The sequence below is a fragment of the Mastigoproctus giganteus genome, chromosome 5 (assembly GCF_048544385.1).
Source record: "Mastigoproctus giganteus isolate SK-2022 chromosome 5, ASM4854438v1, whole genome shotgun sequence".
NCBI classification, from domain to species: domain Eukaryota; kingdom Metazoa; phylum Arthropoda; class Arachnida; order Uropygi; family Thelyphonidae; genus Mastigoproctus; species Mastigoproctus giganteus.
The window spans coordinates 105647997-105672213 of record NC_143579.1 but is presented as its reverse complement, the minus strand read 5'-3'; the positions used below and the strand labels follow the sequence as shown (position 1 = coordinate 105672213).

Below are 24217 nucleotides of genomic sequence, written 5' to 3'. Positions count from 1 at the left end.
TTTGCTGTTGGTAACATCATCAGTTGGTCCCACCGTATAGAATTTAAATACTGTCTCAGACCACCGTAGTCACCTTTACAAAAACAAAAACTCTTCCCTGTACCCCTGATGGTAGTTACCTCTTTAAGTAAATTCCACTTCAGCACACTGTGATCACTGCCACCTAGTGGATCCTTTATCTGCAGATTCTTAATGCATGAAGAATCACTACTGATAATCAGATCAAGAGTATTACTCTCTCTAGTTGCCTCCCAAACATGCTTCTGTAGAAAACCATCATCCAATAAATCCACAAAAGCCTTGCTAGTATGTGAGTGACCAACCCAGAAGTTCCAGTCAATCTCTGGGAAATTAAAATCCCCCATTATAAGACTGATTTACTGGCCCACTCGATTTCTCTGCACAACTGCTCATTATACTCATCAGATTTATTAGGCCTACTCTCACACAGACCTACTCTCATTTTTCCTTTCCCAGTGTTTCTGTCACACCAAACAGACTCAACATTGCATTGTCCACCAACATCAATTGGATGCACTTCCTTAGATTTTGTGTGTTTCTTAACTAACAGTCCGCCTACTGATGATGAAGCCCAATAGCTTCGAAATGATCGTCTGGGTGGTGGTATCCTCTGAAAATAAATAACAGTAGTCTTCTCTACCAGAGAAACGTTATTTATTTGAAGTAGTGCAATACCACTATCTTGTTGTGAATGCAACCACAATATGAGATACAATTAAAACGATGCCTTCTACTCTACTCACATAGTTCAAATTTATGGGTTAACTATGGTGTATTTACACCAATACTATATAGTTTACTAACAGCATAACCCCTCCTCCCTTCCTGTCCTGTCTATACTTTCTGTACACATTGTATTCCCTAAATTTCAATTCTGCACTGTTTATGTCTGTGTGACACCATGTCTCTGATATCCCAACAGTATCTGCCTTTGATGTCTTGACTAGCACTTCAAGCTTATCAAATTTATTAACTATACTCCTAGCATTGGTGTACATGCAAGTATACATGCACCTGTTTCTACTCTTAGTTACCCTAACACAGCCCATGTATTTACTTGTTCCACTATGACTCCCAGCAGTCCTGGAAATCCCCATCAGTTGATCCAGTGGGATCAACTGATGATGTTACCAACAGCAAATTCTAAGTGGGAAGCATTCAAGGAATTAATCGTGGAAGCTACTAAAATTATCATATCTATTAAGAAATATTGTTCAAGGTTTAGGCCTAAATGGTTATCAAATGAACTAATGAGACTCATGACAGAGAAGAAAAATGCATCGGATGCATATAAATTATCAGACGACACAGAAGCCTATGGCAGATATAAGCTAGTCTGTAATCAAGTCACAAAGGAGGTTAGGCAGACGAAGGCAGATTACGAGAAATCTTTGGCAAAAGATGCTAAGAAACACATCAAGGATTTCTTTACTTATATAAACTCTAAAAGGAAGGGGATGAATCTGATTGGTACACTTGATATCGATGGCTCGACTGTTGATGATCCTGCTCAGTTAGCAAACAAACTGAATGAGTATTTTGCATCTACATTCACAGGAGGAGTTACTAAGGTTTGAAAATGCCAGAAGGTTATCAAATTGTAGCAGGGTGCTTAATGATTTTGTAATAACTGACAGCAAAGTGGAGGACAAATTATTGAAGTTAAACACAAGAAAGGCACCTGGGATGGATGGGATCTATCCAGTTATATTAAAGGAGGCGGCAAAGGAAGTAAGCAAAACTTAGCCATAATTATGAGAGCGTCCTTGGACTCAGGGGAGGTCACCACAGACTGGAGATGTGCAAATGTATCACCAATTCACAAAGGGGGATCGAAGGGTGACACGAGTAATTACAGATCAGTTAGTTTAACTTCTATTCCAGGTAAAATAATGGAGTCACTGGTTAAAGATGCATTGCAGGATCATCTAGACAAGACTGCAGCAATAATTCAGACACAGCATGGGTTTGTTAAGGTGTCTGACAAATCTGATAGGATATTATGATGTGGTTACAAAGGAACTGGATGCAAAAAATAATTTTGATATCATATACTTGGATTTCAGAAAAGCTTTTGACACTGTTGTGCACAGAAAACTACTGTACAAATTGGAGCAAAATGGTATTAAGGGTAAGTTGCTATAATGGATAAAATGATGGTTGAGTGGGAGAAGACAGAGGGTGGTAATCAATGGGTGCTACTCTTCGTGGACTAATGTTATTAGTGGAGTTCTACAGGGTTCGGTGTTGGGTCCACTTTTGTTTTGTATATTTATCAATGATATTGATGAAGGTATATCAGGCTTTGTGTCAAAGTTTGCAGATGATACAAAGATTGGCAGGGTTGTTAATGACAGTAATGGCAGTGTGCTACTGCAACAGTATCTAGAAAATTAGGGCAGATGGGCTGAGAGGTGTTAACCTTGACAAATGCAAAGTTCTGCATTTGGGTCGAAGTAACCCCAGAGAAATGTACGAACTGTGTGGTACTACACTTAAGATGGTAGAAAATGAAAAAAAGACCTGGGAGTAATTGTGCAGTCAGATGTGAAATTTTCTGAGCAATGCAGACAGGCTGCCAGGGCAGGTCATGGGGTTTTGTCAATGATATATAGGAATTTTGCTAGCAGGGAAAAGGAGGTGATTGTCCCTCTGTATAAGGCAATGGTCAGTCCACGCCTTGAGTACTGCATACAGGTCTTGAGGCCTCATTTTAGGAAGGATGTAGATTTGCTTGAGCGTGTACAGAGAAGGGCAACAAGATTGGTGAGGGGAATGAAGGGATCCTCTTACCAAGAGAGGCTTAAGTTCTGTAAATCGCAGTGGCCGGAGACTAGGCACCTGCACGGTGATCTGATTGAGGTGAATAAGGCCTTGAATGGGTTGAGTACATTGAATTCTGATGGGATTCTTCCGCTTGTTCATATTACAAACCTAAGGAGGTATAAATTTAAATTAATGAAAGAGAGATGTAGAATAGATGTGCAGAATTTTTCCTTTAGCCAGTGGGTGGTTAATTGCTGGAACAAACTTCCATCTGTTGTTGTGGAAGTTGATAGGTTAAATAAATTTAAGGAGGAATTGGACAAACATTTAGAGGGAATGGTTGTGTGAAATTTTTTTTTTTGGCTGCTGCTGCATAAGCTCATACACTTGCTTTCTTGCATCACATGCCACTACTACTACTATTACTTTCCTGAACTGGCAAAAGTAATTAATGAACAGGATACAAATAAATCATTAAGGAAGTGCGATATGCAAGAATATGCAGCTGTTCTAGACTCCCTTGACTGAAGAATATAATGAAAGGTTTGCTGATTTCGAGAAACATGATCTCACACTGAAACTAACTTTTCAACCACACCTGATTGATGTCTCCATAGCACCTGATGAATTATAGATGGAATTAATTGAGCTCTCAGAAGATAATATTCTAAAGTCTCAATATGACACGAAGGATCCTCCTCAAACATGGAAAAATGCTGTTGAATACCCACGTCTACATCAACATGCTCATCGAATGCTATCTTGTTTGGCACAACCTACTGTTGCGAATCAACATTTTCATATGACAAATTAAAACAAGCTTGAGATCTCAGATGATGGATATTCACTTGGAGGACCAATGATGTCCTCCAAGTATGCTCAATGATGTTGGAACCAAATATCAGATTACTATCTGGCATTAAGCAGTCGCAAAAAAGTCATTAAATGGTTTGTTGTCTTAAGTTTGTCCATTTTTAGTTTTGTTATCACCTTTGCTAAACAAATAAATGTCTTTGCTAATTTTTTTGTTTAAATTCCTCATACAATAACAGGCCGTAATTAAAATTGTAAATATGCCTCAAAAAAATAGAATTTTTTTTGTCTATATTTAATTTTCAGCATGCAGCCTAATAGTATCTTGGTTAAAAAAAAAATATGGCCTTCTATGTAAAAAGGTTCTCCACCCCTGGACTGTTATATGCAGATTTCGTAAAGTAGGTTGAATAATTGTGCCACCTATGTTAATCCCGTATTTGTTTCATGGATCAATTTGACCCCGTGTGAAGCAAATAATGCAATTTTGTTGCTTCCTTCATTCAAGCGAACGTTTGATATGTCTACGCTTCCCCACTACTTCGAGTATAGAATGGTAATTAATCTGAAAATAACTAGTTATACCGTAAAATAATTTACAAATTATTGTTTACGGTGCCAATAAGAAATAAACAGTTGCTAATTGCTGACATTTCTTGGGTGACAGAAAGATAGTATTAAATAGAGAAGTTATCTTCACTACTTCAGAAGAGTTTTGGAACTTTGGTACAGACATTTGAAAAAACTAATTTACTTTCTAACCCACATATGATATACACATTGTCTTGTGCTGTACTGTAGTTATGCAGATTCTATGAAACTGTAACTGTTCAAGGGGCTTGTTTCACAATATGAAAAGGAGAAGAGGGGTTCCAAAATTTGCATCGAGCTTTTAGTGGCATTTGAATTGTAGATACTGTACAGAGTCACCACGCCCCCGTTGTCACTGAAAGTAAGGGAAGATTTATTTTGAAAACTAATGAAAAAAATGAAAAGAAAATGGGGTAAAAATCAGTAATGCATAACATCCATGCAAATGTTATATGGTGCATTATTGGGAAGCTGATGTACTGTACATACCTTTACAAAAATTTACTTAAAGAAGCTAGTAATTTCTGTCTGGCTTAGTTCAGAGATGGAAAAATTTTATTGTTCACATTGTGTTGTTGTTCTACAAATCTGTGAAACTGCTCAAGCATTTTATTTGCTTCACTAGCCATAGGTATTGATTCTTCCACAAAAACAGGCTCTCCATTCTCTTCTGATGATTCATCTTGATTTTTCTTCACTGTGTCATTGTGCATCACTGCTACCATAATTTCTCCCAGATGTAGCCATATCTTCTTCAACATTAATATACATTTCATATGAAAGATTTATTTTCAGCTCCTTCCATTCTTCAGGTTCTGGGATCAGAATATCTTCTACAGGCAAGTCAGCCACCATGTCTTCATTTTGTAAAAATGGTTTGAATGCAGCTTTATGAAAATTGTTTGCAATGGTTTCTAGCTTAACTTGTTTCCATGCTTTTGTGATCATCTGACTGGCAACCAAGAGAATAATTTTTATCTGTAGTTTTGAAGAAAGGTTAACTACAATTTTTGCCACCATCAGTTCACGATAAATGTGTTTCATTTTACGAATCACCCCTTGATCCATTAGCTGCACTACAGAAGTCATGTTTGGTGAGAAAAAGATTACTTCAATCGCCTTCATATGAGGAATTTTGTAGAGCTGTATAGTTGTCAGAAAAGAGCAAAATTTTCCTATTTTTAGTAGAGTTTTTTGTCTAATTTAACAAGCCAACCTTTAAAGAGCTCACTCGTCATCCAGGATTTTTTGTTAAACTTTTACTGCACTAGAAGGCTTTTAAACCTTTTTTTGAAGCAGCTAAGTTTTGCCGATTTTCCAATCATTATCAGTAACAGTTTTTCTGAGCAATCTATATTTGCTCCAGCCAGAATTGTCACTTTTTCTTTACTCTTTTTTTCTATTGCTGCAATGATCATCTTAAGAAAATGTTTTGCCCAGCATGCACTTAAAAAATAAACCAGTTTCATCAATGTTAAAAACATCTCTTGGTTCATACTTCATTAGTTTATATGGGAGACTGTTAATCCAATCATTTGCAGCTTCTTCATCCACTGAGGCACTATCACCACAAGACCGTCTAAATGTAATGTTGTTCCTTTCTTTAAATCCTGCCAGACATCTCGAACTTGCTTTAAAATTACTCATCCTCAACCTTTAAGCAAAATCCTCTGCTTTTGCCCCTGTCATTAGTCCACTCAATGCAATGTGTTTGTCACATACCTGCTTAAACCACTTTAATACACACTCATCAACTTGAGGATGATTGGCCCCTCTGAGTCATTTCCTTTGTCCATCCTGTGAATTCCATATTCTTTAGTGATGTCACACTTCCTCTTTATTCCTTTTTCTACTTCTTTAATCACTTCTGCCTTTTTGGCAAATGTTAGGCTTGTATATGTACTGCATTTAGACATGTTTACCAGTAGCATATTTGGGTCTGGAGAATACTGTTATTGTGTTAGAATAAACACTAATTCATTTGCTCATTAGTGTTTATTCTTAAGAAAAATTTGTAATTAGGCAAATAAGAAGTATGGCAAAGCAAAAAACCACATGACTGACTTCAAATTATAAAACAACATAAGAACCAAACTTCGAATTAAAGATAATTTCTTACATTATAGGGAATCCTGTTTAAGGGTCAGAAAAATAATTCGAAATAACCAAAATTTCGAATTACAATTTTGAATTATCAAAGCTCCAGTGTATACATTTTTAATATAGAACCTGGATTTTTTGCAGTTTTACCCAGAAAAAATTTTAATTATTGGTGGCATCAAAAAATTAACAATTTTGAATTATTTTTTTCAAATTTTTGCAGGCACGAAGGAATTTCACGTTTGATTGTGACCAATATAGGGTTAAACTTGGTGATCATCTATGGGCTATGACTAAACATGACAGATCAGAAGGAAACTAAAGAACGAATCTTGGATTTGGATCATTTCCACTTCAGCCATTAACAAGGACACATAAATAAAGCTCATATGAAGGAAAATTCAATTACTTAATGAAAAATACTTGCAGGTTCCAGCTCTAATACTAAGTCGAAAAGGATCTGTTCTCTGCCATATGAATAGCCAATGAGCCTAGTGGAATCATTTTTCAAAGATATTTGGTTTCATGCCATATAAGCTGAAACTTTCAATAAATCAAAGTATGTACTCAACGCCATAAAATCAACTTTTTTTATTTGCACATCACTCCCATATAATTAATCGCCTTTCACATAAGCAGAAATTGTAGAATGCCTAAATATCCAATATTTAGAAATATCCATTATTATGAAAAAAAAACAGTTAAATATAAAAAATACTGGCTACATTGTAAACCTTCTGAGCCTAGTGGAATCATTTTTCAAAGATATTTGGTTTCATGCCATATAAGCTGAAACTTTCAATAAATCAAAGTATGTACTCAACGCCATAAAATCAACTTTTTTTATTTGTACATCACTCCCATATAATTAATCGCCTTTCACATAAGCAGAAATTGTAGAATGCCTAAATATCCAATATTTAGAAATATCCATTATTATGAAAAAAAAACAGTTAAATATAAAAAATACTGGCTACATTGTAAACCTTCTGCAGTAGGATCCCTCTAAACTGACCTCTGCTTAACTGATGCACACCCCACCTTCTGTCTTTAAAACTTATTGTTTGAAGCTTATGGCACACTGAAATGTGCTGTGGGCACTGGTCTGGTAATGCTTGCATGTTGTGATATGCAGATAAGCATACAGCATGCTTTCCAAAAGACCAGTTGTCTGTTTGTTCCAAACTGTTTCCAACAGTAAGATTATTTGTTATTGTAATTTAATTTAATTAAATATCACATAAATTAAAAAAATATGGGTGAGAGAGAGAGAGAGAAATTGTTGTTTCTGTGAAAAGTAAGTTGTATGTGGAAAGACCCGATAAAGATGAGTCTAAAAAAATTCCTGTTTAATTAGGTGTGGGCATTTGAAAAGTTCATGGCCTGAGTATGAAGTTTATTTGAGAAGTCTGGTAACATGTTACTTACTTTTCAACATAGTCCCCATAGGAGTTGATACACTTTTGCCGCTGATGCTGCAATGCATTGCTTCTAACTGTGAAGAAAGTTTACTCTTCGGCCTCCAGGAATGCATCCGCTGCAGCAATGCTGCTGTCAGTGGAAAAATGGACGGAATTTTTTTAAATTAGGAAATAGGTGAAAGTCTGATGGTTCTAGAACTGGTGAATATGGAGGATGGTCCAAGATTTCACAGCCACACCCATGCTGTACAACCACAGCAATGAAAGATTGTGAGCAGGTGCATTGTTCTGATGGAACAAGACTCCTCTGCTAGTTTTCCTTGGCATTTGTCTTTAATGTTTTCGTGCAAACGCCTCACAGGGTCTGCACAATATGCTCTGTAATAGTGAAGGTAATCCACTAGCAGCACTCCATCAGCATTCCAAAAAACATGCTATCACCTTGCCAGCAGAAGGAATCAACATGGCATTCTTTGGAGGGGAGAAGAGCTGTGTTTCCACTGTTTGGATTGCTCTTTCATTATGATCACCTTTCAAGGAAATTTGCTGAATCTGCTTGATGATGTTTTGACAGACTATTTTAAAGTATGAAACAATTCTCTTGTTAGATCTTGATAGGTATGTAGCATACATAGTAAAATTTACAATTTAACTGTAACCTTACTGCACTCTACAATCAATGCAAAATTTACAATCATAATTTTCTTGTTTAATACTGCAGTACATAATACAAATACGATTATACTATATTGTATTAGTAGAATTACATTAAACTTTCAAGCTTTTACTTGTTTTTTTTGTTTATTTTATGAACGATCGATATAACGTCCTTCTGATATAATAACCGTTTTTCTCATTCCCCTAGGAGGTCATTATATAGAGCTTTGACTGTACAGGCAACCCTCGTATAACACAGTACTTCTACAACATGGTTTCGCTCTAACACGGCTTGAGAATTGCAGCAATCCTCGCATAACACGGTACTTATATAATATGGTTTCGCTGTAACACCATTTGAGAATTGCAAGAAATCTCGCATAACGCAGTATTTTTGAGCTTTTGTGCTGGGAAAATCCCTGCTATTATGTTAGATGTAATTTTCAATGTTTCCATTCCTTTTTGTGGATTCCTGCTGTTGACTCGCTAGTCATTATTGCCTTTGTGATATTTTTCTAAAGCACATTTCTGGAGGTCACTACCATAAAACAATAAACAATTTGCAGTTTCCAGTTTATCGGGCTTTTCTGTTAGTGCAATCAATTATAATTGGTTAGCAAACTGGATCTTCTTGCATTTGCTATAGTACTGACGGCTGGAATTCCGTGGGTTTTCATGTTATTGTGGTGAAGCATGTTTCCCCTTCCATGAAATATTCAATCATATAAAAACATAATTAAATTTTCAGAAACTCATTACTCCATATCTCACTTGTACGTATCATGTTTGTTGCAACTTGCACAAGCCATGTGCTTTGTTATTAATTGCTTATCATTTTTACTGTTTTTTTTTTTTTTTTTTGGTTGTAAAATTTAAAAAAGTTTTTATTTTGCTAACTGGAAAATATTCTTCCGAAATACATGTATAATTTAACTTTGTTAATTGGTAAGGTAATAAAGTTAAATTTGTGCTTTATATCTTTAAGGGGGGGGTCCACTGTATTTTGCTGGGAGATCCCTGGGTTCTGTGCTATTGAACTTCTGCTTGTTTGAGACCATAAAAAATTGTGACTTTGAAGTGTGCAGTTTGTGACTTTTAAAGAGAGCACAAAGTACACAAAATCTAGATGCCGCAGAAGAGATTGTGCTTAGCAGTGGTGAAGAGGAAGAAAATTAAATGAACGTACATTATCTCACATATAAGTATCACAGTTTGTAAGGTAAGACATTTGTTCAGTTATTACTATTTAAGTTACTACTATTATAAAAATAAAGTTAAAATATTAAGTTATTACTATTATAAAAATAAAGTTAAAATATTAAGTTACAGTGCTACCTTGGATTGCGAGTAACTTGGTCTGTGAGTGTTTTGCAATATGAGTACAGTCAGTCCTCGTATAACACGTGTTTACTACACGAATTCGATCATACACGATTTATAAATAGGGGAACGATATCTTATATAACACGAACCGAATTCGCTTATGCACGATTCGCCTTTGTGTTTACAAGAAATGGAGTTGAATGCAGAATCACCCCAACCGAACGCAACACAATAGGAATGAAGAGAAGATTCTGAAAATGTATTTATGTTTTTTATATCAGTGAAGGGGAAACACATTTCACCATAATAACGTAAAAACCAACACAATTCCAGCTATCAGTATAATCGCAAATGCAATTAGATCGAGTTTACTACCAGTTTATAACAGATTCCACTAGCAGGAATGCAAATGGAAATTGTTTTTATTGTTTTATGGTAGTAACCACTAGAAATGTGCTTTAGTAAAATGTGAGGTGTTAATAGTGTATCTCTGCCTTTACAGTGTTGTTTATTCAGTTGCTACATGCACGCAGCTTTGTTTATGTGTATCAAGCGTGCCTCCTCATTTTATAATTGTGCTTTATTCCCTAAAAATTGTCTACTGAGCATCACATGATCACATGCTGATCAGGATTGTGGGTAATCATCTCGCATGCTCGGTCTCAGTCGGCATACCTCATTCGTATACAGTCAACATTGTAGTCAATATTCGTGCTAGCGTTGTGACGTGTATATGCGTAAAGCATTTTTTTATTTTGTGTTCAAATGTAATGACTGTTCTTTATTAACTGTACACTATGAAAATGGCTCCAATGAAGAAAAGGGTTGAAAAGGAAGGTGGGAAGAAGGAGATGATTACGGTAGAAGTTAAGAAGGAAATCATCGGGAAGCACGAACAAGGTATGAAAGCGGACGCCATCGCAAGATTTTATAAGTCTACATCAACGATTTGCACAGTATTAAAGAAAAAAGAAGAACTAAGGGGACTAGATGTAGCAAAAGGAGTCACGAGAATATCAAAGCAATGGCCACGTATTCTGGAAGATGTAGAAAAGTTGCTTTTGGGAACTTTTCTACATCTTCCAGAAAACGGGAAGCAACTAGCAGGTGATACTGTGACCGAGAACTTGATCTGTGAGAAGGGAAAGGCCTTGTACACCAACCTCGTAAGTAAACTACCAGGTCTACAGAAAACGAAGAAGGCTTCAAGGTGAGCAGGGGATGGTTTGATAACTTTAAGAGGAGAAGTGGCATTCATAGTGTTGTGAGGCACGGAGAGGCTGCAAGTTCAGACGCTAAGGCAGCTGAGGCGTTCATTGCCGAGTTCCAGAAGCTCATGGTTTCCGAGTGTTACCTGCCACAGCAAGTTTTAATTGCAATGAAACGGGGCTTTTTTGGAAAAAGATGCCAAAGAGGACCTACATTACAGCAGAAGAGAATGCAATGCTCGGTCACAAGCCCATGAAAGACCGTCTCACACTCTTGTGTGCTAATGCAAGCGGTGATTTCAAAGTCAAGCCCCTGCTCGTGTATCATTCTGAGAATCCACGAGCCTTCAAAAAAATGCAAGGTGCAGAAGAGTCAGTTAAACGTTATGTGGAGGTCCAACAGCAAGACTTGGGTCACTCGTATCTCGTTCGTTGAGTGGATCAACGAGGTCTTCGGTCCTGCAGTGAAGAAATACCTTTTAGAAAAAAAACTGCCACTCAAAGTCTTGCTGGTTATGGATAATGCTCCTGCTCATCCTCCAGGCCTTGAGGACAACTTACTGGAAGAATTCGAGTTCATTAAGGTCAAGTTCCTTCCTCCCAACACTACTCCAGCCCATGGATCAGCAGGTCATTTCGAACTTTAAAAAACTTTACATCAAGGCACTATTTCAGTGATGCTTCGAGGTGAGTGAAGGAACTAACCTTACCCTCCGAGAGTTTTGGAAAAATCATTTCCACATTGTAAACTGCCTCAAGATCATTGATAAAGCCTGGGATGGGGTCACCAAGAGAACCCTCAATTCTGCTTGGAGAAAACTATGGTCTGATTGCGTTGAGGGGTTTGCTCATGAACAGGAGCTGCCAGTTGCCAATGAAATTGTGTCCTTGGGGACGACCATGGGACTGGAGGTGAATAAGAACGACATTCAAGAGCTGGTGGAGGAACATGGCCAGGAGTTTACCACCGACAAACTGATGGATCTGCATCACGAGCAACAGCAAGAGGTTATGGAGGAGATCTCATCTGAGGAGGAGGAGAAAAAAATGGAGACATCCCTCTCTTCAAATGAGATTAGGGAGGTGTGTAAAATGTGGGAAACAGTGCAAAATTTTGTAGAAAAGCACCACCCGAGTAAGGCCTGTGGCAGTGCGAGCGATGAATCTGTTTAACGACAATGCAATGTCATATTTCCGTGAAATCCTCAAAAGGAGGCAAAAGCAAGTGTCATTGGATAGGTTCCTTGTTAAAGTCGCACAAAAAGAAAAAGTCAACAGATAGCAGTGATTCCATTAGTGACAGTGAAAGTCGTCCTACCTAATAATTAATAAATTCGATTGCTTTATGTATATTAAATTTAAATATTAAAAATATAAAAAGGTATGTATGTATTTTGTATTAATCATTTTTACAGTATATGAATATTTTTGAGTTTTGGAACAAATCATCTGGGTTTCCATTATTTCTTATGGGAAAATTCGCTTTGATATACGAGTGCTTTGGATTACGAGCACGTTTCCGGAACAAATTATGCTCGCAAACCAAGGTACCACTGTATTACTATTATAAAAATTACATTTCTGATAGTTATTTAAAAAAATGGTGTATTCTTTTGGAACGTAACCCCTCTTTTTTTACTGGTTCTTAGTCCCGTATAACACAGTTTCGCATTACACAAGATTTTGTAGGAATCAAACTACTGTGTTATACAAGGATTACCTGTACCTAGTAATATGTTTATTCATACTAGATATGCTTTCTGATTCTTATTTTTTATAATTTTATTATTTACCACTAAACTCAACAACCATTTTTTTTAACTTCAGCCATAGCTTCACAACTCTTCAGAATCAGATATATATTTATATAAACTTTTTTCATTGTTTTTAGGTTCTGAATCAAACCTGAAAGTATAGCCTGCATGTTATTAAACACCACATATATAGCAGATCAACATTTTTGCTTTCATGATGAATTGTTAAATTTTTGCAGATGTATTTTATGCACATAAAAATCAGATGCAAGAAATAAGAAATTAATGTTATTTTTAAATTTTAATCTCAAAAGGCAGTGTTGCATGAATTTTGCCATAGTGAGAACTATACCAATAAACAAGCAATCTAATAATAAAAAAATTACACATTCTGATTTCATACTTGTATTTTTAAAAGTATAAACTTTTATGAGAAATACCTACTATGCTTTTTAAATAAAGATCTAGTCCTGCTACCCAAATAACTTCTTGACCTTCCATTGTTAAGCCCTCATTTCCTTTAAGCATGATCTGGTAAGGGGATGATACCTCCAGTGGCTGTGACGTTCCACTTGTTATCTAGAATGAAATTTAATATGGGTATTTTACACTTACCTTTTAAGAGAAACTTTACTGTATTTCAATTATTAAGGAATTGATCTGAATTTCAAGGTTTTTACTTTGCACATAAAAGTATTTTGAAATTTAGGCTTAGCCCTCCCAGCATCAGTAATGCCAGTGAGTGTCAGGAAAAAACAGAGGTAAGTGGCTAACCACATATCTATGTGTGTATGCATGTTTTTTCCCCCTCTTACTGTTATTCACCAAGCAATGTCAACAATTTTACTGCAGTTATTCATATAACATTTACTAAGACCTTCTCCCTTTCTTGGAACAAAAATCAATTAATTTTAATAACCCTCATATAGGATTATATACACAATTGTAAACTAGGTGGTCAGCCAAAGAGTTAAAATATTTGGAAAAGCCCAGTCTGAATTCGATATTCATATTTGTAAAAATGTTTATACATAATACAGAAAGAATGCTATCATTAAAGGCAAATTAAAAGTAAAATTCTTCATCAAAGAAAATAATTTTCCAAGCCTTTAATAAACTAAATTAATATTCCTTTCAATCCTCCTATATCCCATTCAATTAAAAACTTTATGCTTCCTATGAAATTAAAACTCTTCAAAAATTAAAAAGGAAATGGATTAAAATAAGCTTTATATTTACCCTGGACACATGAGCTTCTTTAATGTTGAGGTGAGAAACCCCTTTAGGTAACTTAAAATCTTCATATTTTGTAGAAAATATCGTGTGGCCAGTTGAAGGACTTCGAACTCTAAATTCTTCTACATCAGATATTAGTGTCCAGTCAGGATTAACCTCAATAGTCGGACCACTTTGATCAATTTGTGATTCACTTTTACCAGATGTGTGAAAGATTACCTATACAAGAAAAAAAAAGAGAGAAATTTATATAAATATATAAAAGTAGTATTGTGTTTATGTGAGGGATGGTAAAAAAAAAAAATTGCAACTCTTTTAACATCCCACAGACGCAGGACCAAATTTATGTTTACATAGGTAGAAAATTGTCTAGGGCCTGCAATTTATGATCTCTAACAACTTCCAGTGCAGGTTCTGTTGCATTATTTTTTGGTGTACGTAGGTGGTTGCTTCAGAACATGCATCCTACCATTATGTCAATTTTGAAATTTCTTTATTAGCATTAGTAGAGGCAAGCTTATACAGCATCAGCAAAAAAAACCCCTTCCAATTTCATCCATCCATTTGCTTCAAAGGTTTGTCCAGTTCTTCCTTGAATTTATTTAAGCTATCAACTTCCACAACAACAAATGGAAGTTTGTTCCAGCAGTCAACCACCTAAAGGCAAATTTCCACACATCTATTCTAAAACTATATTTTTTTTCTTCAATTTGAATTTATGTCCCCTCAGGCACATAATCTGAACAAGAGAAAGAATCCCATTAGTATTGAGCTTGCTCAAACCATTGAAGGCCTTACACACCTCAATCAGATCACCTCGCAGGTGTCTAGTCTCCAGATTCTGCAATCTGCAGAACTGAAGCCTTTGTTCCCCTCACCAATCACATTGCCCTTCTCTGTACTAGTTCCAGCAGCTTTACATCCTTCAAAATGAGACCTCCAGACCGGTATACAGTACTCAAGGTGTGGCCTGACCACTGCCTTATACAAGGGGATATTTACCTCCTTATCCCTGCTAGAAAAATTCCTGTATATCATTGACAAGACACCATGAGCTACTCTTGAAGACCATCTGCACTGCTCAGAAAACTTTATATCTCACCGCACAATTACCCCAGGTCCTTTTCATCCTCTACCATCTTGAGTGTAGTACCACACAGTTGATACTTTACTCTGGGGTTACTGCTACCCATATGCGGTAATTTAAATTTGTCAATGTTAAACTTCAGTTGCCACCTCTCAGCCCATCTGCTCAACTTTTCTAGATCCTGTTGCAGTAGCATAATGTCATTAGTGTCATTAACAACCCTGCCAACCTTCGTATCATCTGCAAACTTAGACATTAAAACTGATATACCTTCATCAATATCACTGATAAATACCGAAAACAACACTAGGCCCAACACCGAACCCTGGAGGACTCCACTAATAACATTAGTCTACAAAGAGCAGTGTCCAGTGATTACCACTCTCTGTCTTCTCGCACTCAACCATCCCTTTATCCATAGCAGAAATTTGCCCCCAATGCCACACTGCTCCAATCTGTACAGCAGTCTTCCATGTGGAACAGTATCAAAAGCATTCCTAAAATCCAGGTATATCAAAATTATTCTTTGCATCCAGTTCCTTTGTGACCACATCACCAATCTAACTGGTCAGACAAGACTTCCCCTTAACAAACCCATGCTGGTTCTGAATTATAACTGAAGTCTTGTCTAGATGATTCTCCAAAGCATCAACAGCCTAAAAAAATGTGCAACTTGTGAAATGTCTGCCGAACTCTCTGGAACGGAACATGATATTGCCATGGGGGATGTCTTTGTGTGTGTGTGTGCGCGCGATGTAAGGAAATCAGGCGACAACTCAGCGTTGTTGTGGGCCTATATGAAAGTTTGAAGGACAGGGTGGATGCCCTCGAAAGATCTAAATTGAGCGGTCCATCAAGCTCTCAGCTGCCCACATCAACGCCAGAGTTTGCACTTGATCATCACGCAACTCAGCGGCAACCACCAAGGCAGAATGCGCTGGTCCCACAGGAACTAGTAGTTGTTGACTCTATTGTCAGGGGAATGGGTAACATGCTTTGTAAAAAGGATAGGTGGAACAGGACCAGGGTATGTCTGCCAGGGACAAAGGTTGATGACATTGTAGAGTGGATATAATCTTTTAAGGGCACAAAAGGTGATATAGTTGTACACATTGGCACTAATGATATTAAGAGTAGGAGACCGGCAGAATTACTTAACAAGTGCAGGTCACTGTTGAACAAAAGCCGAGAATTAGGGTTGAATTTGAAAGTGTCTGCAATTCTGCCCAGACACGATAGGAGGGAGTATATGACGAGAGCCTTGTCGATCAATTCGGCCCTGGAAAGATTGTGCAGGGCTCAAGAGATATAATTTTTTTCAGCCTGGTCTGTACTTGTTAACAGGAGAGACTGCTTCTACAGGGATGGGATACACTTAAACAGAAAGGGTGCAAGAATATTTGCTGATGCTATCGAGGCAGTGTTAGGTGGGTCCAAAAACTGATAGCTTGGGGGGATACAAGAACTAATAGTTTAACAGTAGCTATAGGCAGAGGTGATTCTTGCACAACTTCTATTAGAATAAGTAGCGACCTGGAGCAAGGGGTGTTGGGGGTTTCGGGGACGGATGGCAGTCATCCTGAAATAAGTGGGTATATGGGATGTGTTAGGGTAACTAAGAATAGGAGTAGGAGCATGTATGCTTGCATGTATACCAATGCTAGAAGTATAGTAAATAAATTTGATGAATTTGAAGTGTTGGTCAAGACATCAAAGGCGGATATTGTTGGGACAGCAGAGATGTGGTGTCACACAGATATAAGGAATGCAGAACTGGAATTTTGGGAGTACAATGTGTAGAGAAAGGATAGACAGGATAGAAAGGGAGGATGTGTTATGCTGTTAATTAAGAAAAACATAAAATCAAAAGAAGTGCATCCAGTTGATATAGAAGAACAGTGCACTGTTGAGTCAGTTTGGTGTGACATAAGCACTGCAAAAGCAAAAATAAGAGTAGGAGTGTATTATAGGCCTAATGACTCGAATGAGTACAATGAACAATTATACAGAGAAATAGAGTGGGCCAGTAAATCAGAATGTCTTATAATGGGGGATTTTAACTTCCCAGATATTGACTGGAACTTATGGGTTGGTCACTCAAACACTAGTCAGACTTTTGTGGATTTATTGGATGATTTATTGGATTGTTTTCTGCAGCAGCATGTTCGAGAGGCAACCAGAGAGAGAGAGAGAGAGAGAGAGTAATACTCTTGATCTGGTTATCAGCAGTGATCAGTCGTGTATTAAGAATTTGCAGATAAAGGAACCACTAGGTGGCAGTGATCACAGTGTACTGATGTGGGGTTTACTTAAAGATATGATTACCATCAGGGGTAAAGGAAAGGGTTTTTGCTTCCGTAAAGGTGAGAACAGTGGTCTCAGAAAGTTTTTAAATTCTGTACAGTGGGATAAACTGACGATGTTACCAACAGTAAATTCTAAGTGGGAAGCATTCAAGGAATTAATCATGGATGCTACCAAACGTTTCATACCTATTAAGAAATATTGTTCAAGGTTTAGGCCTAAATGGTTATCTAATGAACTAACGAGACTCGTAACAGGGAAGAAAAATGCATGGGATGCATATAAATTATCAAGCGACTCAGAAGCCTATGGCAGATATAAGCTAGTCTGTAATCAGGTCACAAAGGAGGTTAGGCAGGCAAAGGCAGATTACGAGAAATCCCTGGCAAAAGATGCTAAGAAAAACAGCAAGGATTTCTTTACTTATATAAACTCTAAAAGGAAGGGGGATGAATCTGATTGGTCCACTTGACATCGATGGTTCGACTGTTGATGATCCTGCTCAGATAGCAAACAAACTGAATGAGTATTTTGCATCTACATTCACACATGAGGAATTATTAAGGTTTGAAAATGGCAGAAGGTTATCAAATTGTAGCAGGATACTTAATGATTCTGTAATAACTGAGAGCAAAGTGGAGGACAAATTGTTGAAGTTAAACATAAGAATAGCACCTGGGATGGATGGGATCTATCCAGTTATATTAAAGGAGGCGGCAAAGCAACTAAGCAAACCCTTAGCCATAATTATGAGAGCATCCTTAGACTCAGGGAAGTTTCCCACGGACTGGAGATGTGCAAATGTATCCCCAATTCACAAAGGGGGATCGAACGGGGAAACGAGTAATTACAGACCAGTTAGTTTAACTTCCATTCCGGGTAAAATAATGGAGTCACTGGTTAAAGATGCATTGCAGGATCATCTAGACAAGGCTGCAGAAATTATTCAGATACAGCATGGGTTTGTTAAGGGAAAGTCGTGTCTGACAAATTTGATAGGATATTATGATGTGGTTACAAAGGAACTGGATGCAAAAAATAATTTTGATATCATATATTTGGATATCACTTTTGACACTGTTGCACATGAGACTATTGTACAAATTGGAGCAGAATGGTATTAAGGGTAATTTAAACCCATGCACGGTACTAAGTACTATAGGTTCTAATACCTCTCGTGTTTTGGGGTTCACATAAAAAAAAAAAAAAAAAAAAATTGCTACAATAGATAAAAGGATGGTTAAGTGGGAGAAGACAGAGGGTGGTAATCAATGGGTGCTACTCTTCGTGGACTAATGTTATTAGTGGAGTCCTACAGGGTTCGGTGTTGGGTCCACTGTTGTTTCGTATATTTATCAATGATATTGATGAAGGTATATCAGGCTTAATGTCGAAGTTTGCAGATGATACAAAGGTTGGCAGAGTTGTTAATGACAGTAATAGCAGTGTGCTACTGCAACAGGATCTAGATAATTTGGGCAGATGGGCTAATAAGTGGCAACTGAAGTTTAACCTTGACAAATGCAAAGTACTGCATATGGGTAGAAGTAACCCCAGAGAATGTGTGGTACTACACTTAAGGTGGTAGAAAATGAAAAAGACCTGGGAGTAATTGTGCAGGCAGATATGAAGTTTTCTGAGCAATGCAGACAGACTGCCAGGGCAGGTCATGGGGTTTTGTCAATGATATATAGGAATTTTGCTAGCAGGGAAAAGAAGGTGATTATCCCTCTGTATAAGGCAATGGTCAGGCCAAGGCTTGAGTACTGTGTACAGGTCTGGAGGCCTCATTTTAGGAAGGATGTAGATTTACTTGAGCGTGTACAGAGAAGGGCAACAAGATTGTTGAGGGGAATGAAGGGATCCTCTTACCAAGAGAGGCTCAAGTTCTGCAAATTGCAGTGGCTGGAGACTAGGCACCTGCACGGTGATCTGATTGAGGTGTGTAAGGCCTTGAATGGGTTGAGCACGCTGAATTCTGATGGGATCCTTCCAGATTACGAACCTAAGAAGGCATAAATTCAAATTAAGAAAGGACAGATGTAGAATAGATGTGTGGAAATTTGCCTTTAGCCAGCAGGTGGTTAATTGCTGGAACAACCTTCCCTCTGTCGTTGTGGAAGTTGATAGGTTGAATTAATTTAAGGAGGAACTGGACAGGCATTTGGAGGGAATGGTGTGATTTTTTTTTTTTTTGGCTGATGCTGCATAAGCTCATACACATGCTTTCTTGCATCACATGCCACTACTACTACTACTAGATCAGGCCCGGGCAAACAATGCCCCGCGGGCCGCATGCGGCCCATCGCACATTTTTGTGCCGCCCACAAACTTTAATTGTATTTTCGAAAAAAGTTTATTTTATGCCTTTTGCGACGCCTTTTTGAAAAATAAATTTGTATATGTAATACATTACAGAATTTGTCGACTTGTAAATTGTTTTTATCATCTCTCTATTGTTCAAATTGAGATAGAATTTGAAATTGTGTGCGAACCGAAGCGAGCCAACGGATGCTTTTATAACGGTATAATTTGCGACTATAAACTAACCGCGTGAAACTACAGTAACAGACAACAGGTGATGACGACAACGGCTTTCCTGCAGTGGCGGAGTAATAGAATAGGACTGCTGACCGGCCGCAGTTCCAATCTGTTATCTCTGACGGTCATCCCGCAGTTAGTTTTTTTGCGTTATCTTCGGTTATCATCTTGGTACCAATAGCGATAAAAATAATATTTATGCCCTTTTAAAAATGAATAAAAAACGAAAAATTCAACATGAGCATCGTGTCTTCAATGAAGAGTGGAACACAAAATATTGTTTGCTAACTTAAATAACCAGATTATTTGTCTCATCTGCCGGGAAAGTGTCTCAGTGTTGAAAGAATACAATATTAAAAGACATTTCACTACTAAACATTCCGAATATGGTACCAATTTAACTCCGGAAGCGAGAAATAAAACTGCTGATGGATTGATTCAAAATTTATCTATAGACAACAAAATGTGTTTACGCAGCTAACTAAGGAAAAGGAAGCTACTATAGAGGCAAGTTTTGTTATTTCTCATATAATTGCAAAAAGCAACTAGCCTTTTTCTGATGGAGACTATATTAAAGAATGTATGACTGAAGCTTGTGGAATTATATGTCCTGACATTAAACACAAATTTGAGAATATAAGTTTATCTCAGCCAACCGTAATAAGAAGAATTGAATGTATTGATACAAATTTGAATGAGCAGTTATTATCAGTATTAGAATCCATAACATGTTGCTCGATAGCTCTCGACGAGCTGATATATTTGAAAAAGTTGAAAAATGCTTAACAAAATATAATTTACATCGAAACAAAATGGTAAGCGTAACAACTGACGGAGCACCAAGTTTGACAGGTAAAAATGTTGGAGCGTTAAAGAAAATTCAGGACAAAATTTGAAAATTATCCTGATTATAATTTAATTACAATTCATTGTATTATGCATCAACAAGTATGTAAAAATGTGTTAAAAGTTGAACATGTCACATCTTGTATTATTAAACTAGTAAATTTAATACGATCGAGGGGCCTGAAACACAGACAATTCGTTAATTTTCTTCAAGATATTGAATCTGAGTACACAGATATTCCTTATCATAGCCAAATTCGATGGCTTAGCTTAGGAAAAGTTCTTCAGCGATTATGGGATCTTAAAGATGACAGCATTCTATTTTTAAAACTGAAAAATTTATGGACTTTCCCAAATTAACTGATAATAACTGGATTTGTGATTTTGCATTTACCCTGGACATCGTGACACACTTTCAACACCGTGTTACAAGGGAAAAATTTATACGCCCATGGTATGTTAAAAAGTTTGAATGGATTTCAATTAAAACTCCAGTTGTTTGTTTGTTATTTAGTTTTTAGGAGCATTAGCAACTAAGGCCATATTGCCCAAGGGATATGCAGTGGTCATTCCCTGACCTTTCCGCAACCTCCGTATTTTGTGGTCACGGGCTCGAACGCCGGTCTAATCAAGAAGCGTGTGCTGCACACTGCTTCTCCTGCCCACCTGGATACGGAGGCACCAAAACTCCACTTGTTCCTTCGACATTTATTGATTAACAAGGTAGACCACTTTCCAACCATGAGGTTGCTGAAGATTCCAGAAAATAAATTTGAAAAATATTGTGAAATTATCAACGCTTTGAATGATGACTTTTCACGAAGATTTGGTGACTTCCAAAAATTGAGACAAGTTTGGCAATAGTGCGCTACCCATTTTCAATAGAAATTGATAGTGCACCGAGTGAACTACAACTTCAGATTATAGATCTGCAGTGTGATACCGATTTAAGGGAATTGCACCGTCGTGAGGAAATCTGTAAATTTTACAATACTCTTAATTCGGACAAATTCGACGAACTTAAGAGATTTTGCCAGAAAAATGTCGGTTATTTTTGGATCAACCTACATATGTGAACAAACATTTTCCATCATGAATCTAAATAAAAATTCTTTACGATCGAACATCACCGATGAACATTTACAAGCAGTTTAAAGAATCTCAGCTACAAAATTAGCACCCGAAATTAAAAAAATGTTAAAAGATGTAAAACAGTTCCATTCATCTCTTTAAATTCTTGGTTGTTAGAGAATAATTTTTTTTTATGGTCTACTTCATGATAACAAATAATATATATCTAAAAATAGTATTTTACGTGCGGCCCGCCTTCTTTTTGAATTCCTAATGTGGCCCTTCAGCCAAAAAGTTTGCCCAGACCTGTACTAGATGATCCTGCAGTGCTTCTTTGACCAGTGTCTCCATTACTTTCTCCTGAACATAGGTTAAACTAATAGGTCTGTAATTACTAGGGACACCCTTTGTGAACTGGGGTCACATTTGCACATCTCCAGTCCATCGGTACCTCTCCTAAGTCCAAGTAAGCTCTCTTAATTATGGTTAAGGGTTTGCTTACTCCCTTTTCTGCCTCCTTTAATATAACTAGATAAATCCCATCCACCCCAGGTGCCTTTCTTATGTTTATGTTCAACAGTTTCTGCTCCACTTTGCTCTCAGTTATTACAAAATCACTTAGCTCCCTGTTAGAGTTTGGTAAACTTTTAGTATTCCCCCCCTTGAATAACTCCTCGTGTCAATGTAGATGCAAAATACTCATTCAATTTATCAGCTCCTGACCATGATCATCAACAATTAAACCGTGTATGTTAAGTGGACCGATTTGGTCCATCCCTTTCCTTTAGAGTTTGCATAAGTAAAGAACTCTTTGCATCCTTTGCCAAAGATTTCTTATAATCTGCCTCTGCCTGCCTAACATCCTTTGTAACTTGATTACAGACCACCTGATATCTATCAGAGGCTTCTGTGTCACCTGTTAATTTATATGTATCCCATGCATTTTTCTTCACTGCCATATGTCTCATTAGTTCATCTGACATCCATTTAGGCCTAAACCTTGAACAATATTTCTTAATTGGTATGAAAAGCCTAGTTTTTCCAACATTAATTCTTTGAATGCTTCCCATTTAGAATTTGCTGTTGGTAATATCATCAGTTGGTCCCACTGTATAGAATTTAAAAACTGTCTGAGACCACTGTAGTCGCCTTTACGAAAGCAAAAACCCGTCCCTTTACCTTTGATGGTAGTTACTTAGCATTAGCATTAGTAGAGGCATATGATGCAAGAAAGCAAGCTTATTCAGCATCAGCCAAAAAAAAAGAAAAAAAAAAAAAAAAAAAACAACCACTACTCCCATTTCACACCTCAATTCGTTCGAAATACCTGTCCAGCTGAGCCTTAAATTTGTTTAGGCTATCAACTTCAACAACAAGCGATGGAAGTCTATTCCACAAACCAACTGCCCGCTGGCTAAAGGCGAATTTCCGCACATCTATCCGACATCCGTCCTTCCTCAATTTGAATTTATGCCCTCTCAGGTGATTATTCTGAGCAAGAGGAAGAATTCCATCGGTATTGAGCATGCTCAAGCCATTCAAAGCCTTGTACACCTCTATCAGATCACCTCGGCGATGCCTAGTCTCCAGGCTCTGTAATTTGCAAAACTTAAGCCTTTCTTCGTAAGAGCAACCCTTTGTTCCATTCACTAATCTTGTTGCCCTTCTCTGTACTCGTTCCAGCAGCTCTACATCCTTCTTGAAATGAGGCCTCCAGACCTGTATACAGTACTCAAGGTGTGGCCTGACCAATGCCTTATACAAGGGAATAATCACATCCCTGTCCCTGCTAGAAAAATTCCTGTATATCATTGACAAGACACCATGAGCTACTCTTGCAGCTCGTCTGCACTGCTCAGAGAACTTCATATCTGCCTGCACAATTACCCCCAGGTCCTTTTCATTCTCTACCACTGTCAGCGTAGTACCACAGAGTTGATACGTTGCTCTGGGGTTACTGTTTCCCATATGTAGTACTTTACATTTGTCAATGTTAAACTTCATTTGCCACCTCTCAGCCCATCTGCTCAACCTTTCCAGATCCTGTTGCAGCAGCATAGTATCAGTAGTGTCCTTAACAACCCTGCCAACCTTTGTATCATCTGCAAACTTGTACATTAAGCCTGACACACCATCGTCAATATCATTTATAAATACAGAAAACAACAATGGACCCAACACTGAACCCCGAGGAACTCCACTAATAACATTAGTCCACGTTGAGCAGTGTCCATTGATTACCACTCTCTGTCTTCTGCCACTCAACCATCCCTTTATCCATAGCAGCAATTTGCCTCGAATGCCACACTTCTCCAATTTGTGCAGCAGTCTTCCATGCGCAACAGTATCAAAAGCCTTTCTAAGATCCAAATATATAATATCAAAGTTATTCCCTGCATCCAGTTCTTTTGTGACTACATCATAGTATCCAATCAAATTGGTCAGACAAGACCTGCCCTTAACAAACCCATGCTGTGT

At 37.4% G+C, this 24217-nt stretch overlaps 1 protein-coding gene across 4 annotated transcripts in view; it reads right to left on the bottom strand.

Annotated features, from left to right (window-relative positions):
* The window catches only part of Scgbeta (sarcoglycan beta), a 131517-nt gene that overhangs the window by 29613 nt on the left and 77687 nt on the right, over positions 1-24217 (bottom strand). For all 4 annotated transcript variants that reach the window (XM_090374136.1, XM_090374135.1, XM_090374134.1 and 1 more), the window contains 2 exons: positions 13894-14109; positions 13099-13233 (listed from right to left, as the gene is read on the bottom strand). In XM_090374136.1, the coding sequence (XP_090230262.1) occupies positions 13099-13233; positions 13894-14109 (351 nt within the window). The remainder of the gene's footprint in view (positions 1-13098; positions 13234-13893; positions 14110-24217) is intronic.